General features: G+C 38.6%; 1 protein-coding gene across 6 annotated transcripts in view; it reads right to left on the bottom strand.

Annotated features, from left to right (window-relative positions):
* GPATCH2 (G-patch domain containing 2) overlaps window positions 1–17,339 on the bottom strand; it is a 196,192-nt gene that overhangs the window by 101,496 nt on the left and 77,357 nt on the right. The window contains exon 6 of one of the 6 annotated variants that reach the window (XM_023730978.1): window positions 14,381–15,273. The exons of the other annotated variants lie outside the window; for them this stretch is intronic. Coding sequence (XP_023586746.1) covers window positions 14,938–15,273 — 336 coding nt within the window. The 3' untranslated portion in view covers window positions 14,381–14,937. Of the gene's footprint in view, window positions 1–14,380; window positions 15,274–17,339 lie in introns of those variants that run through there. 6 annotated transcript variants of the gene reach the window in all.

Here is a 17,339-nt window from a genome sequence, read left to right as displayed (position 1 = left end):
CACTATGAGTTGGAATCGACTCGACGGCAGCGAGTTTGCTTTTGGTTTACCTCTGTTGCCTTATTTGGCAAGGGGCAACAATTGTAATACCTACCTCATAGTGCTGTTATGAGAATTGTAAGTTAATACATCAAAGTGGTTGGAAAAATGCCTGGCAGACAGTGAGGATTCATTAAGTACTAGTTATTATTATTGGTAGCACATCAAAATTTTATAGCTCCAATCTGTTTTACCAATAGGCTTGACAGTTCACTTCAGGCATACTTGTTAAAACCCTCTGCTGTCCAGTCAATTCTACGGCTTTGACTTGAATTCAACACAATTCAACGCAACTCCTATAGCGACCCTACAGGACAGGGTAGAACTGCCCCATGGGGTTTCCAAGGATGTAATCTTTATGGAGGCAGACTGTCATATTTTTCTCCCGCGGAATGGTTGGTAGGCTTGAACTGCAGACCTTTTTGTTAGCAGCTGAGCACTTAACCACTGCGCCACCAGCACTCCTCAACTCCAGTGGGTGGGTTCTTGACTTGAGGTAACAATCTGATAAGGAGAAAGTTATTATTTTCTTTTTAGGTTTAAGTATAAAATTGATAAGTCAGGGCCAGAAAGAAAAGACTGTTGAAAATGCATCTTATACATCTAAATAGTGTCCATAACTGGGCCTAGAGCTGACCTCCCAGGTGAGAGAGAATACACGGGAAAAGCCTTGCCCAAACGTAAGGTCCAATTTGCTGATGTCTTCGGTAATGCATTTCCTATTCATATCAGCCTACATATGTCTCTACTGTCTTTAAAATTCTATCGCAATTATGGTGAATGCAATTCTCAACTTACCTGCTTGTTCTCTAGTCATTAGAAAGGTTTTTACCTAGATGGTAACCTCTATGAGTATACAAAATCCTTAATCAATGACTATATTTAAAAGCAAACAAACAGATGTACAAGGTTTGATAAGTCAGTTTATGCCATTGGACTGCAACTGTCTAATCTATTAAATAATTCAATATTTTCTGTAAAATCCTTTACATCAAAAACATTCTGCGACTCTAAGTTGAGTTCTTATTACATTTTCATGGAGATTAGAAATCAAAGAAAGGGAGTCCTTTTTGGCTTATTCCTTCTTTCTGAATTTCCTCAGCCCTCTGTCCATTTCATTATTAAAGCATTTAATCTTTAAGTACATGTCTATCCTGCTAGACTACAAATCCCTTGACAATAGGGTCTGTTTAGATTAATCTTTGTACCTGGGTTATTTACAACAATGTCCGGCACACAGTAGGCATTCAATATATGTTTGCTAAATTGAAATTCATTAGCTCAAGAGGATTGAGATGGATAATGCATATACAAGGCTGTTTGCTTTGCACTGAGCAGAGAAACCCTCTCTACAAAATCCTGTCCCCTCAATCCTCCCATTCCTGTACCTCAAGATACTAACATATAAGAAAGAACCCTCACTGCAATAAATGAAGCTACTTCATTTATTCTTCATTATATACTTCATTCAGTATATAACTTTATATACTAACAATGGAGGAACAAAACGATAATCCAATTATTTAGGGCTTCAATGTCCCATTTAAAATGGTTAAATAAGAAAAAAAGGAAATGCTTAAATTAATTGCATAAATATAACTGTGATGGTTAATTTTATGTGTCAACCCAACTAGGCTACGGTACCCAGTTTGTTTGGTCAAACACTAGTGTAGGTGTTGCTGTGAAGGTATTTTGAAGAGGGGATTTACACTTAAACAATCATTTGACTTTCAGTAAAGGAGATTACCCTGGATAATGTGAATGGGTCTCATCAACCAGGTGAAGGCCGTAAGAGCAAAAATGGAGGTTTCCTAAGGAAGAATGAATTCTGCCTCAAGACTGTAACACAGAAATCTTCCTGAGTTTCTAGTCTGCCGCCTGCGCTACAGATTTCAGCCTCAAGACTGCAACTTCAGCTCTTGCCTGAGTTTCTAACTGCTGCCTGCCCTACAGATTTCAGACTTGCCGATTCCTTAAAATAAATCTGATGTCGCCATCTATCTATATTTACATCTATCTATAGCTACCTCCTGTTGGCCGAAAAAACAACATTCCCACTAATTTAATAATTTTAATACATTCCAGAATTTCAGACTGAACAATGAGGTAAAATTTTCACCTTTCAAGAATCTGATGCACAAATTCTTTTTTAAAAACTATAATCAGATTATAATTTCTAAGTACCTTATATACTTCTTTTAGACACAAACACTGGGTTTTTAATTACATAGATTTTACCTCTCACTTACCAGGATCCTTTATTTTCAAAACATATAAAGGTGAAATAAGTATAAAACTATTATCTTAGCCCTAGCTTTCCATCATAAAATGGACTGCTTCTGCCTTAGATGGATTCATGTAGGTATCAAAAACTGGAAAGCTCAAATATGTTTTAAACATTTTTGAATTAAAGAAGTTATGCTATTTTAAAAAGATTTTTTAAAGTGGTTCAATATGCTACTATAAACCTTATATTAGGTCCCAGCATCTTATTGTCCCTGGGGTAGAGTAGATATATCCTAAAAATTTTGAACATTACTGCTGCCTACCAAAATACAATTCTCTTTTTTTTTATAAGTAAGCTGCTATATAAGATGCCAGTCATGTGAATCACGTTCCTCATCTGTAAGAAGAAAAAAGGAAGGGTTGACTAGATGATTTTTTAAAGGTAAGCACCATTTTAAAATTCTATTATTTTATCTATAAAATGTTTTCTGAGTTTGATTTTGATAACCAAGAGCTTCTAGGCTGACCCAAAAACTCGTGGGAGGCATGAGATAAATGGTTATGTAGATAGTAGGAGTGGAAAAAGTAGAAGTTACAGATACATAAATAATAAAAATAATAATGATAATGGCTAGCGATTATTGAATAATTCCAGTCACTTGGTTAGACTTTTAATATGAATTTCTCTGTGAATCCTCACAATAGGTCTATGAGGTAAGTCCCATGACAGTCTTCACTTCATAGGTGAGGGAACTGCGGCTGGGAAAGGTTAAGTGACTTGCCCGTGGTCACCGCACTAGTACATGGGATAGCTGCGAGTCAAGCTCGAGTCTCCCTCCAAAGACCAAACTGTTAACTTTTATATAAATCATCTCTCATGGATACAGAGCACCCTTTTATGGACATAATACTCAACATTTTTGTTTTTTTAATTGTTTTTGGGCCTCCTGAATAGTTGAAACCTTGAGTGTTATATCCACGAGAAATCACATGCATGGACAGACATGACAAGCAAGCTTAGTATTCACAGCTCAATGCAGTTTTGTTATCCCTAAATGCCATGACATCAATATTTTTAGGGTTTTCAGATCCTGCAAATTTGAGGTTAAAGTTACTAAAATAAAGACATCAAGAGTTACGGGGGTTTATTTTACTGGCAGAATTTATTTTAATAGCTTTATAAGTACTGTAGTCTTGTGTTCACAGAATCATAATGTCCTGAAGGCCATTTAATTTTTTTAGTTATACTTTACTGGATTTCATGGGGAAAATAATATGCCATGTTACATTTTCCCATGTGCAGATATGTGAAGGTCTCAGGACAAATCTCTTGTAAATGTCAAGGGTCTCTGTAATTTGCTCATTCAAACTTAGCAAACAGGTAACATTCTGGCTTCTCCATTCTGATTGTGGCTTGGGTTGGAGGGTTTATCACCACAAAGAGCAGAAGAGCTGAACCCTAGGTTAAGATGGGCATAAATCCTAATCCACAACGTGTGTGTGTGCGTGTGTGTGTTTGCCAATAAGCTCTTCAGGATACTAGGGCCCAGTTATGTCCATCATCACTATATTGAACAGCATGAGGTCTTAATTTTTCACACAGTTATGAATGCTATCCTATCAAACTGCGGTCATTTAGGGATAGGTTCATGCTAATATCTTCTGCTGACTCCCATCACCCTCTCTTTTATCAAATCACTTCTTAGAACTCTCTACCCATCTGAACAGGCAGATGAGAAGGTATATCAATGTGGACTGGATTTGTGATTTGGGGGGTGAGTGTGGGTTTAAATTTAGAATTTTTGGTACTTGACTTTCTTCTGTGGCAAAAACTGAATAATTCAACAGGTGAAAGTAAGTTAAATCTGTAACCCCATATAGGAGGAAATTAATTACCACAATTATTTTTTCTCGATTCAGAGAAAAATAAAACACTGGCAAGTGTGAGTTCGAGAATAAATATATTAAGGCTAATTTCAGAATCAGAAGGATCTCAGTATAATTCCCAATTGTAACCTTCATATCGAAGAAATGATTATTTTTCTCAGTAAAAGAAGGACCACTAATTTTAAATCAAAGAATGGTTTCTATTTTAAAAATAGTCTATGTTTTCTCAATTTAATATCTGGAGATTCTATCAACAAGATTGAAACAGACTGACTACTTGAAATCTGAAAAGGGCAATGTCCACATTGTTCCCCTGGCACTACACAATAGCAGGTCGAACTTTTGTTCCTCTTGTCCTACAAACAATTTTCAAGCCCACGCTCAATAAATAAATTTGGTTTCAGCACTCCCAATCAGGGCTGCACAATCCCCTCAGTAGCAGACCTATGATAAATGGACTTATTTTCCCAAATCAAACACTTGAATTTAAATTCAGATGAGTTAATGCAAAGGTCAACATTGTAATCAGTTCTTTTGATCTTTATAGAATTTCTGGAGTAATACATAATAAATCTGAAACAAGGCAATTTGCAGCTCTGTATGTGTGGCTCGCACTAAAAGTCTTAACGATCAGAGAGCCTTTACCTACTTAGGGAGCGTTTTACAGTAATGGTTGGTGAGAGCTCGGAGCATAATGGCAATACATAACCCTGAAAGACTTGACTTCTTGATTGTTTCCACGATTTATTTATATAGGTATTTATATCAAAATTAAATGAGCACACACCTACGCCTACTGTATGTTTCAAATAGTCACTACTTTCATTACAATTACCTAGTTTTAGGTGAATATGTTGGACATAAAAATGGCTTAGGATAAAAATAGCATATCAGGCTCAACTTAAAAAAATACTCAGTATCTAAATTAGAATTACATTTCTTTGTTTTTTTATATTAAAAAGTTCTAGGAGCTTAAGTTATTCAAAAATTAAATAGTGTACTTCAATTTTATGACTGATAACGTGTGGGGAAAGCACAACTGATTCTGGTGCAATCACAAAGGAGTGTTAATGCTCTTTGAATTGAAATTTAAGGAATGAAGGAAGAAAGGGTGAGAGGGAGGGAGGAAGGGAGAAGCAGAAGGAAAATGAGACAGAGGGGCAGAAAGTAAGCAGACAGACCTGCAGCTAGGTCTTCCACTTCTGCAGCTGGCTGCCTGGTGAAACCAGATAGTGGGGCTCCGTTGCTCCCCCCTTTACAATCTTGGAGCCCTCTGATGACAATCCTAAAGCAGAGAAGTCAGGAATTTTTCAACAATGCACGACATGATTATAAACTTGTGGGCAGAAGTAACATGAATTTTTATATTGATAACAGTGATGAGTAATAGCCTGCCTTGTTTTCAAAATTGCTTCCTTATTTTTTTAAGCAATATAGCAGTGTCGACTTTATTACACTAAAAATGTAGCAGTGCTTGCACGATGGTGCTACTTGCTGATCAATTCTGATTCCACTTCATGAGAATACTTTGAACTGTTCTGGTGGTGAAGGGGCTTCAGAAAGTACTTTATTTGACTTAACATTCAAGATAAGCTTTTTAATGAAATTAAAATTTATGAAAAGCATTCTGACTTCTAGCCGTGAGGGATCTAGTATCTACAAAATTTGAAGTGGTGTTCCTAAGACTATGCATGTAGTTGAAAAGGGCGGTGGGGGAAGCCTCCAAAGAATCATCTAGTATCTGTGTTCCCACAACATCTATCTTCAGACCCGTACCAGGGGTAATTACTCCCGAATCTACCCTTATTCTTGGTTCTAACAATGAGACTAAGATAGCGCCCCCCACAAAGGCTTATTGGAATTTGGTTTTCTGAAGATTCCACAAGAATACCAGTCTTTAAGAGGCAGGTATTTCTTGTGTACTCAGGGCAAGTCAATCAGGACTCCCACTGGATGCAAACATTGCCAGGGTTTGGTCATCAGTCTGGGACAAATATATTCATCTCTAGCTTCTGTAGTTAGTTCTTTCCTTAGTAAGCAAATATGATTGAGGTCCATTAGCTCCTTTTCAAACAGGAAACTGATATGGCTTCCTATTATCCTAAGGTTTGCTCTCTAAAGCCATAGAAAAGAAAAACACAATTCACTGAAAACCCTGTCATTTTCTTCTAAAGTGTGACTTTATTTCCCCAAAATGTCTACATTGCTTCATAGATCTGTGAATCCACTAAACTCAAGAGAATTCAGCAATAAGAAATGACTGGGCACCAGGTACAAGCTGCTTATTAAGATGTCCAGCGTGAGTATAAATTTCTATACTTCCTAGGACAAATCAGCAACACTCTTATTTTTCTTCCTGCAGTTTTAAATTTAGGGTGTACAGATGTTCTGTCATACTAGTTGAAAAGTACTGTCTTATGAGCGACTAGGAGTCTGACAAGTCAAGTCTCTTGAAGCCAGATAATTACCAAAAGTCCTTGATCTGAGGCAAACCAAAAACCAAACCAAACCCACTGCCCTTCAAGTTGATTCCGACCCATAGCGACCCTATAGGAAAGAGCAGAACTGCCCCATAGGGTCTCCAAGGCTGTAAATCTTCATGGAAGCAGGCTGCCATATGGTTTTCCTGCAGAGTGGGTGGCGGGTTCAAACTGCTGACCTTTTGGTTAGCAGCCAAGCACTTAACCACTACACCACCGGGGCTCCTTTAATCCGAGGAAAGAGATCATTGAATCTTTCCAGAGAGTTTCTACAATGCAGCCCACATGAAGAGAACAAGTGAACGGAAACATGGAATCTACCTCTCCACACTGTATTCAACCTCACAGATACAGAAATATTGGCAACAGTTTATGAAGACATACAAAGAAAATCCAATTCTTTTCTTAATTCATACAAATATTTATTTATCATCTACTATGTGCAAGACAACAGGTTAGGTGATACATTATATCACATAATAATCTAATTTCAAGTTTACAACACAAATCCTTCAGATAAATGATGCAGTAGAAGCAGAGGACATCCAAGTTTAATTTCAATAAAATGTCAAAATCTCTTCCATAAATTATATTTGAGGTATTTCATCTGGGCAGAGTGAATCTGAGTTCCCCACATGAAGACCAAACCTCCCAATTTTCTTATTAGCATATCCTACAGTTCAAATAAGTCATTCACGCTCAAAAACTATCTAAGAACTTTCCTTTTTGTAAAAAATTCTAAGGTGGGCTATATCCTGAGGACAGAGGCTCTAGACTATACCTTACAAGCTTTATTTCATAAGGAATGATTCTGGTGTTAGACTGCCTGGAGGGAACATTTACTGGTTGGGTGCCAGCATCTATCCCTTCTTCTGATGAAAGCGCCCTGATTTCCTCCAGTGAAAACCTCCCCTCCCCATCCTCAGGGCACGAGGCGCAGTGAAGCTGTCTCCACTTCCCCGGCCCAGGCCTGGCCATACACCGTATCCATGCCACACCCACCGTAGGTGGTTCAGGATCATGGATGCGACCTCTGCGACCTAAGCAACGTCAGTCAGAATCAACACCAGGATATTTTTCGAACTACTGGGAAGAGAAAATTCCTCTTTTTGAGGATGGCATGCAGAGATAAGATGTTAAGTTTCAAGGACAGGAAGCCATTTTGCCTCCCCAAATGGGAGAGCCTGACACTCTGAGGACGACAGAGCCAAGAGATGGATGGAGCAAGATTCAGTCCTAAGGCCAGGTTTACACCTGTAGATTCGGTGTTTTCATTGTCGGAGTCAATAGATCACCTTCTCTTTCTGGAATAAGACAGGCTGTTGGGTTTGTTACTTGCACCCAAAAGTCGTAAGCGACAACCCTCAAGTCCTCAACTGGGAACTTCCTGGTGGGGTCTACGGTTTACCATCCTCCTCCCGAGCTGCCAAGATGTTCTTTTCTTCCACTGGCTCTTCCACTTTTCCTCACTCTGCAAGTTTTTCCTCTACTTTCTCACTGGTAGTGCAAGAGTATAGTGAGGTTTGAGAGCGGCACCTAGCTGCTGCTCAGTAATAAAGTGATGTCATTCCTGAGCCTAAAAAGCGGGTGCAAGTGGCATTTGGGGACAGGAAACAAAGGTTGCTGAGCACCTGCCATGAGGAGGCACTGTACCGCCTGCTTTACACACCAAAACCAAACCCACTGCCGTCACGTTGATTCCAACCATAGCGACCCTACAGGACAGACTATAACTTGTCCCACAGGGTTTCCAAGGCTGTAAATCTTCATGGAAGCAGACTGCCACATGTTTCTCCCGCAGAGTGCCTAGTGGGTTTGAACAGCCCACCATTCGGTTAGCAGCCAAGTGCTTTAACCACTGTGCCACCAGAGCTCCCTGCTTACATGCAGCAGTTCACTTAACCTTATTTGGTATCTGCATGGTATTCTGAAGGAGAGAGAGATGACTCAGGTACTAAGAAATAGCTAGTCAGAGGAATATGACTGATGAAAATGATGAATATGATAGGTGTCTTGGCTCTGGAGTCAGTTTTGGATATATGTCTCACCGATGTTTTTTATCCTCTCTATGCACCAGTTTCTCCACTTGTAAGACGACAGAAAATATCCTTTCTGGATTTATAGGGACCATGTGAGTATTAGTAAGATGTTACATATCAAATTTTTTCCACAGTACTTGGCACAGTGCAGTTTGTAATAGCAAACTGTGAAACTGAGCAATGGTAAACAGAAATCTACATATTCTGGAAACCAGCACAACTTGTACAAGGAAAGATCATGGAAGCTCTACAGACACATCCAAACTCCCTGAGGGACTGAACCACTGGGCGGGGAGGGCTGTGGGGACCATGGTCTCGGGGAACATCTAGCTCAATTGGTATAATGCAGTTTATAAACACATTGTTCTACTTTCTACCTTGGTCAATAGTGTCTGGCGTCTTAAAAGCCTGTGAGCAGCCATCTAAGATACTCCACTGGTCTCATCCCTTCGGGAGCAAGGGAGAATGAAGAGAACAGGATACAAGGAAAAGATCAGTCCAAAGGACTAATGGACCACAGCTACCAAGGCCTCCACCAGACTGAGTCCAGTACAGCTAGATGGTGCCCGGCTACCACCACTGACTGCTCTGAGTGGGATCACAACAGAGGGTTCTGGACAGAGCTGGAGAAGGATGTAGAACAAAATTCTAACATACACAAAAAAGACCAGATTTACTGGCCTAAAGGAGACTGGAGAAACCCCAAGAGTATGGCCCCCAGACAACCTTTTAGTTCAGTGGTGAAGTCACTTCCAAGGTTCACTGTTCAGCCAGGGATTAGACAGCCCCATAAAACAAAATGGGACTAATGAGGCACAGCAGCCCAGGGACAAGGGCTAGAAGGCAGAAGGGAACAGGAAAGCTGGTGATAGGGAACCCAAGGTTGACTAAGGACAGTGTTGATTTGTTGTGAGGTTGTTAACCATTGTCATAGGGCAACATGTGTACCAACCGTTTAATGAGAAACCATTTTGTTCTGTAAACCTTCATCTAAAGTAAGAATAGCAGCACAATTGGAAGAGCGTAGTCGATGTCACTGAACTGTGCATGTAGAAATTTTTGTAATGATGTATCTTTGGCTATGTATATTTTCACCAAAAAAAAAAGGTCGAGAAGGGAGAAGACTGACATGTTATGGGGTTGTTAACCAATGTCATAAAACAATATGTGTACTACTGTTTAACGAGAAACTGTTTGTTCTGTAAACCTTCACCTGAAGTACAATAAAAAATAATAAAAATAAAATTAAAAAAAGAAATCTACATATTCTATGGAAGTGTGTTAAATGAACGGATATGCAGAAATGACCAATCCAGCCCACAATTTTCACGGGACAAGAAGAACAGACCAATAAAGAAGGCAAGAAGAGCCAGAATAACAACCAAAGAGAAACCAGATCAGAGATAATGCTCTTAGCCTCACTTGGCTAAAGGCTGTATTGCTTCCGTGATGTGAACAAGCTAGGAGCTAATACTCACTCAGAATGTTAATGTATCTTATCTGGAGTGTGTGCGTCTAGTTATACTTGAGTTACTATCTTTAGAAAGTTCTGAATAAGTAAACTACTCCAGATATTAAACCTCTGAACTGAGATATCTGCAACCAAAATTCTGTTGTACAGAAGTGGCAGAGTAGCTACGCAATACCATCGATGTTTCCACAACTAGGTTTTCACAAGCTCTAGGTGTGCCTTGTGTAATGACAGTGAAATTGTGTTTTCAGTTACCCTAACATCTCACTCTGACCAAAATTCCATTCCTTGCTCAGTCTTATTCTTTCACTTCAGACAATCAGTATCTTGACCTTTCCATTTTTTCCAAATCATTAGGTTCCTCTATCTTCACTTTCTTTCTTTCAATTCCCTTTTTCAACTCTGTCTGAGCAGGAGCCTAGGTAAGCTTCACACTGTACACTATTAGCCTCCACGCCCAGGCTGCTAAACGCTTTTGGAGAAAACTGAGACCGGTGGAGCTCCACAAATGGTCAGAGGCTTCAATCTGGGTAATCCCAATGGTCTTTAATCAGCTCTCTATTCAATTCTTCATGTACGGAATTTAAAACTTACTCAAGTCTCTTCAAACTCTTGACTACTTCCCCGTAAGCTTAATCTTAGCAAACAAATCTGCCATCTATTCCATAGATAAAACAGAAATTTGAACACTTTCTCACTTTCTGCCCTGAAATTTGTAAATTTAACTCCAACCTACCCACCCCTTCTGTTCCTCCTAGTAACACGGACGGTAAGGCAAATCTACATCCAAGCTCTTGCTCCTGAATCAAGAACCTCACACAGCTCATAAGCCCACCCCTTCCATTTTTCTCAAGCTCTCCCCATCTACTGGACTCTTCACTAACAGCATTTAAACATATTCCAGGATCTCCCTTATTAAAAACAACCAAAATCCTGCACAGTGCAATTTCCCTTCTTTTTTCCTCTTCACAGCCCAATCCGACTTCCTGAAACAACCGTCAACTCATGAGGTCTCCATTTTCTCACAGGTGACTGGAGAACATTCAGTCTGGCTGAGGTGGAGTCCAGGTATCCCTTCGTTTCAGGAACGTGAGTGCAGAGCCACTGGTACTGTTCACTCACTATGTGAGACGCATTTTAATTAATCTCAGGTAGGACCAAATGATAGCTGAAAACTCAGATAAATACAAGATTTTTTAAATTTAATTTTAAATTGGTTTTTCCCTTCAAGGTACAGACTTTTTTCCCCCATATATCTTGCTTTAAATATTAGAATGTACATTTCAAGACTGCCAGTCATATCTAACAATTGGGAAATTAAGACAGTAAATGTTGCTTTGGGATGAAAATGCTCCAGAAGCATTTAAGATATTCCTGCTACTGTGTATAGAAAGATCAATATCCCCTGAGAAAAGTTTACTTGATTTGATACCTTCCTCCTCCTCCATGTCTGACCTTATGATACAAAGGAATGGTTTCACTCCATCTGAATTACAGCTCAAACAAGACCATTCAAGGAGAAAGCAAAACGCTCAGGCCTCTTGTCATTCATCTGTTTACTCATTTGTTTATTCATTCTTGATTCAGCAAGCATTTACTTATCGCTCACATTCCTTTGGGCTCAAGCATGGCGATGATTGTGAGGGTGGCGCAGGCCTGGGCAGTGCTTCCTTCTGCTGTACCCAGGGTCGCTACGAGCTGGAACCGACTCGACAGCACCTAACAACACATTCCTTGGTAAGATAAATCTACTCAGATAGAGCTATTTATGAGAATGAACGAAGGGAAGATCAATTTAGATAAAATCACTGAAGTAAGAAATATCACAAAACATAGAAAGACTTCTTAATCAGCAAGTCAATCTAGAACTCATCCTATGCAAACCCATGGTGGTTGGAAAAAAAGAAAAGTTTAATGACTGAAAGCTTTCACTGCATTTATGTTCCCAGGTTAGTTGAGGGCAAAATTATGCTTTAGTTTGATGCCAACTGCTTTAAATTATGTGCAAACAAATCAAACCTCATTTCCTTCTGATTAGCTCTCTAGTGGGAGAACTCTGCAAGGAACGAGTCTCTGTTCCCCGTTTCCTATCTTCCTATGTGCCAGTCTCATAACTGTTCCCATTCTTCTCTCCCTAAATACTACGTACACCCTGTTAACCAGCCCTCCCTCCCCATATGGGACTCTGAGGCAGCATGGTCCAGTGGCAGGAGCCTAGGTTCTACGGCAGACAGACAAGGGTCCACCACTTGTTACCTGTGATAAAGGAAGGCTTCTAACCTCTCTAAGCCTCAGGCTCCTCAGGGACCAATAATATCTATTTTTAGAGGCTGTGGTAAGGACTGCAGACATATGTAAACACTTTTTAAAAAGACCTCCTATATAATAGATGCTCAATAAAAGGCAACAGTTAGGATTATTTCCAGTATTCATTTGTTCCCCAAATATTTATGGACACCTGCTCAGGGCTGGGTACTGACTTAACCCTGGGGACACAGTGGTGAACCAGTTGGACAGCCACTGTCCTTAGAGGTGCCGTAAGAATGGAGACAGATCAATAACACATGGGGAAAAAAAAATTTAGACAGTGATAAATACAAATGGAAATTACGTTATTAGTAATTGTAATTATTTTTGGTGAAGGATACTTATTCATAACTCAAAGTCACATTTTCTTATTACCTACTTGGTTTAAAAAAAATGACTTAGCAAAAATCTTGAATCTCATGCAGACTGACTAAATAAAAAGTGTTTGATAACATGTTTCAGTAACAGAAACCAAGTACAACTTATTTCCAAAAATAAAACAGCTTATTTTGTATTTGAAATAAAGTGTTTTTTAAAAACTTGACTTTAAAACCATTATTAACTTCCACTGGCCAGTCAAAAATTACTGTTTGCTTTATATAATCTTAATGAACAAGTATTTTTAGCATAAGCAATAAAATGTGCTACTGAACTCTATTTTTTAATTATATATTCTATTAATATAATTATTTTAAATACATGTAAAGAAGCAAGAAAGACATGGCAATAATTAAAATAAGTAATTACATGACAAGTAAGTGTAATTACATAGCATATAATGACAAACTTTCTAGAAAATGTGGCTCACATGGACAGATAATTTTTCACAGACTTCCGTGTTAGAAATCTATCAAACAATTAATTCCTCATTTGAAACAATGACATTTCATTTTAACCACGATCATCCTAAGACCTCAGCTTCTTAAGAAAATAAAGCAAGAATTCTTCAGAAATCAGTAATAAAGAGAGAGAAAGCTGGACCAGTCAGAAGTGTAAGTCTGGTTAGGTCAGAAAGAGAGGAAGATGACTGGTCGGTAAATAAAGTCTTAGCCCTTTGGAAGCCTGCATGGGCGTTCTACTTGGTGCCAATGGTATCAAGCAGCAAAAACAGGGTCTCGGAAGTTAGTTTCTCCCTTGTCGGTGTCAGTTAAAGATCAGTGTTCCTCAGAGCATCAGCATTGCTCAAGAACTTGTTAGAAATGCAAATTCTCAGAACTGGACCTAACCCAGACCAACCGAATCAGAATCTCTGGGAGCAGAACCCAGGAACTCGTATGTTAACAAGCCCTCTAGGTGATTCTGATGCACGGTCAACTTTGAGAACTACTACTCAGGTTAATGCATTCAAAGAACCAATACTGCTGTGCTTTTCTATTTTAACCTTGAAAACAGTATAGGCAATCCCCGGGTTATGAGCCAGATCCCTTCCGAACCGCGTCCTTAAGTCTTTAAGTCGAATTTGTAGGTAAGTCGGCACAGGGGCACACGGGTCTTATTTAGCCTGACTTTAGTGCAAGAAAAGGTCTGAAGCCTTTTCAATGACCTAAAAGCTGCACGTGCAGCGAGTGAAGGTGACTGTGATGAAGAATTTGTTGCGAGCAGTAGGGGCTGGTTCAATCGTTTCAAAGTGAGGGCAAATTTACATAACATTACCTTTACCGTCTGTAAGTCCGACCTTCCTAACCTGGGGACTGCCCGTACCCAAACGTCCCCTGTGACAATCCAGTTTGGCAACCTGAACCACATACCGAGAAACAGGAAAAGAAATGTATTCTACACTGTCCTTGGATATTATTATCTAATATTTACTGAAAGCTTACTTTGTGTCAGAAATCACGCTAAGGAATTTATGTCCGTAAACAGAGTAAGATGCTATGGAATAAGTACTGTTCTTAACCCACTTTACACGGGGAGGGGGGACTAAGTTCACAGGGGCTAAGGGGCTATGTAACCTGTACAAGGTCAAATGGCTAGTGAGTAAAATAGCATGCTTGCAGGTAACAAAGTAACGACGAGCATTTAGTACTGCCCTTTTTTTTCCACTTAAATTATTTAGTTTTCAGTTATCACTGTCTAAGATACCACAGATGGTATTTGTCAGTATTATATGCCAAGAGCTTTATTAAGAAATGGAGATACATTCTTAAATAATATCTCATTCTAACAGAACTCCGAAGAGTATATTTAGTTGTCAAATATTTAGAAAGAATACTGACTGACTTACTAAGAAACCAATCTGATGTGCTTGGATCAAACTTTTATACTCTTTTAATAGTTACTGAAACAGTCCTAATGAAAGCTTAGTTTTTACATATATATAAAAGACCCTTCAAATGCACTGGTATTCATTAGATTCTTAAACAAGTTCATATGACATACCAAAATACATACATATCCTTAAATATGTATTAAAATACATTCCCATGGTGTACTTTAATAACTTATCTAGGTGAAGGTGTACCAGCCTCCTTACAAACTCAGTACTGATCTACCTGTTTCCAAGGCAGTAAAGGTAGTAGTCGAAGGAGCCACAGGAGGGTAAAGGGAGAAGAGTCTGCGTCCAACAGAGAATTTCAGCTGGACAGTGATGGAAAGTCCGTATGTTACAGTCCCACCATAAATCATGCTGGAACGAATGGTCAGGCCACAAAGGGGTTCCAAAAATAGGCTGAAACTGCTCACAGTCTGAAAACAAATTGCCTAAGTTCCGATATGAGAAAACAGCATTCTTGACATCTATTTTCATGTGGGTGAAGCTGGGTCTACAGAGATGAAATACAATATGCTTGGCTTTGAAACTGGAAGTTGTTATTCCACCAGGACACTGAAATGCAAAGAAATCTGCATGAGTCCGGTGCCTCAAGGCTGAAAGATTTATTATGAGGAGAAGACAAAATGAATGATGGCGTGTCAGCTGGCCTGAACCCTGGGAGTGAACCTGCATTTTGGAGAAATGGAAACCTCAGGAGTCTTACCTTTTAATCATCTCAGGAGTTAAAGTGAATTTGCATTATATAATTATTGGTTTATCTAAAAATACATACTTAAGTGATCATAATGGGAATAATATAAATCAAAAGCGAAAGTGCTCAAAGGGTTCCAATGTCTGTTATTAATGAGTTCATTTTCCTTAAAGACAAGCACCAAATCTAAAACGTTAAGACATACTTAATACACTTTCTTCCCTTAAAAGGTGCAAAATACGTAGAAAAAAATTTATGAAAAACAACACTAAGAGGATGCTTATAATCCTCATTAAAGATGTGGCTATGCTTAATATTTAGGTGAGTAAATCAGCTATCAGTCACTACATTTGTAAAATATCATTTTAAGAACATTATAACTACTATAAAAAATATGAAAAATACATAATTATATGGCCTTCATAAGTGGACATTCAACAGACTCTATTCTATATTTTTTTAAAAAATTAGTATGCCTCAGAGGGAGAAAAATAAGTCCAAGAATCATATTATGTTGATTAATCTTATCATCAAACTAAAATGTCCAAGGATCAAGTGGACACGGCTTTACTTTAAATCAAGCAAAATATTCAATTCTCAATTTTGACAGATATGCCACAGGCATGTTATTACTAAGAATATGCATATTACATGTGTCAATCAGAATAAAGTATTTAAAAAATATTAAGTATAATACTTAAAAAAAATTTTAAAGTTCCAACATGACTGTTTGTATTTCTACATTACTGTTTTGAAAACTAAAAGTGGGAAGTTGCATTATGCTGAAGAAATAAATACATTATTATTCAACATAAAAATCTCACGTGACTCAAGACACAGATTTCATTTGTGATTCGGGTTGTATTAAAATTGTATTCTCATTTGAGAAATCATCTGTCAACAATGGAAAAGATCATTAGCTCAGTTTTGTGAAAGATAATGGCATTTTTATGTAACTGAAAAGTAACCAAAGGCTCTCAAACCGAGTAAAAATGTTATACTGTACTACCAAGAGAACCAGACAGTGTAAAGCCATATTGTCCCACAGCATGAAGTGATCAGATACCTGCCTAAAATGATGGACAGCTCTGGCCTAGCACGCAGGCAAAAAAAATCCCATTTACTCTCGTCCAGATGGGACCAACTGGACGCTTCAGCGCAAACAACTCATCCTTCTTCGGCCCTTCTTGTCCAGCTCTTGAGCTAGCTCCAGCTGATAATGATGACTATCGAGGCTGCAGTAAAGTGGGTGACAAGAGAAGCCTTGTTATAGCTGCTGATCTTTCGGTCTTGTCATTATTACACATTGAAGATTTATTGGAGTTTATTGTTGTGCACAGGGTCTAGCCACTTGGAATTCATCACCTCCTACAGAAAGTTCAAGATAGTGGCCGAAGCTATAATTGCCACCTCCACCTGCTTCTGGAAATTACGAGGTCAGTAGCTAGGGCAGCCCAGTCTTCTCTGAGCCCCAAAAGTCACAGCAGCCTCTGGTATAAAATACTCAAGCCTGTCCGCACTGGCGCATCTCTTGAGATCACATTTACAATGCTATGTTGCCTGGCAATTGCTTAAACTGTATCTACAGTACAGCCTGCTCTATGGCAAACACTATGAGGTTATGGATATGAGAAAGAAATAATGAAACTATCAGAGCTGCTGAGATTTGAACATTATTGTTATTGTGAATGCTGTACTTACTTATGTGTTAATTCAGGAATATATAGACCCGTTAACAAGGCATATTTAATCTGATCTAATCTTCAGAAGTCAAACTAGTCTAACTGCAAATTTGTTTTGGAAGTAGGCAGAGTATAAATCATATACACATTTATATTATTTACTAGTACGTTGACAGAACTGGCAAGATAATGAAAATCAAATGTACAAAAGTCATTTTGTTTCTATTCAAGACATAAAAAGAAGT

Source organism: Trichechus manatus, unplaced genomic scaffold (assembly GCF_000243295.1).
Source record: "Trichechus manatus latirostris isolate Lorelei unplaced genomic scaffold, TriManLat1.0 scaffold00039, whole genome shotgun sequence".
Lineage (NCBI taxonomy): Eukaryota > Metazoa > Chordata > Mammalia > Sirenia > Trichechidae > Trichechus > Trichechus manatus.
Note: the sequence above shows the minus strand (reverse complement) of the source record. Positions and strands in the feature narration are given on the sequence as shown.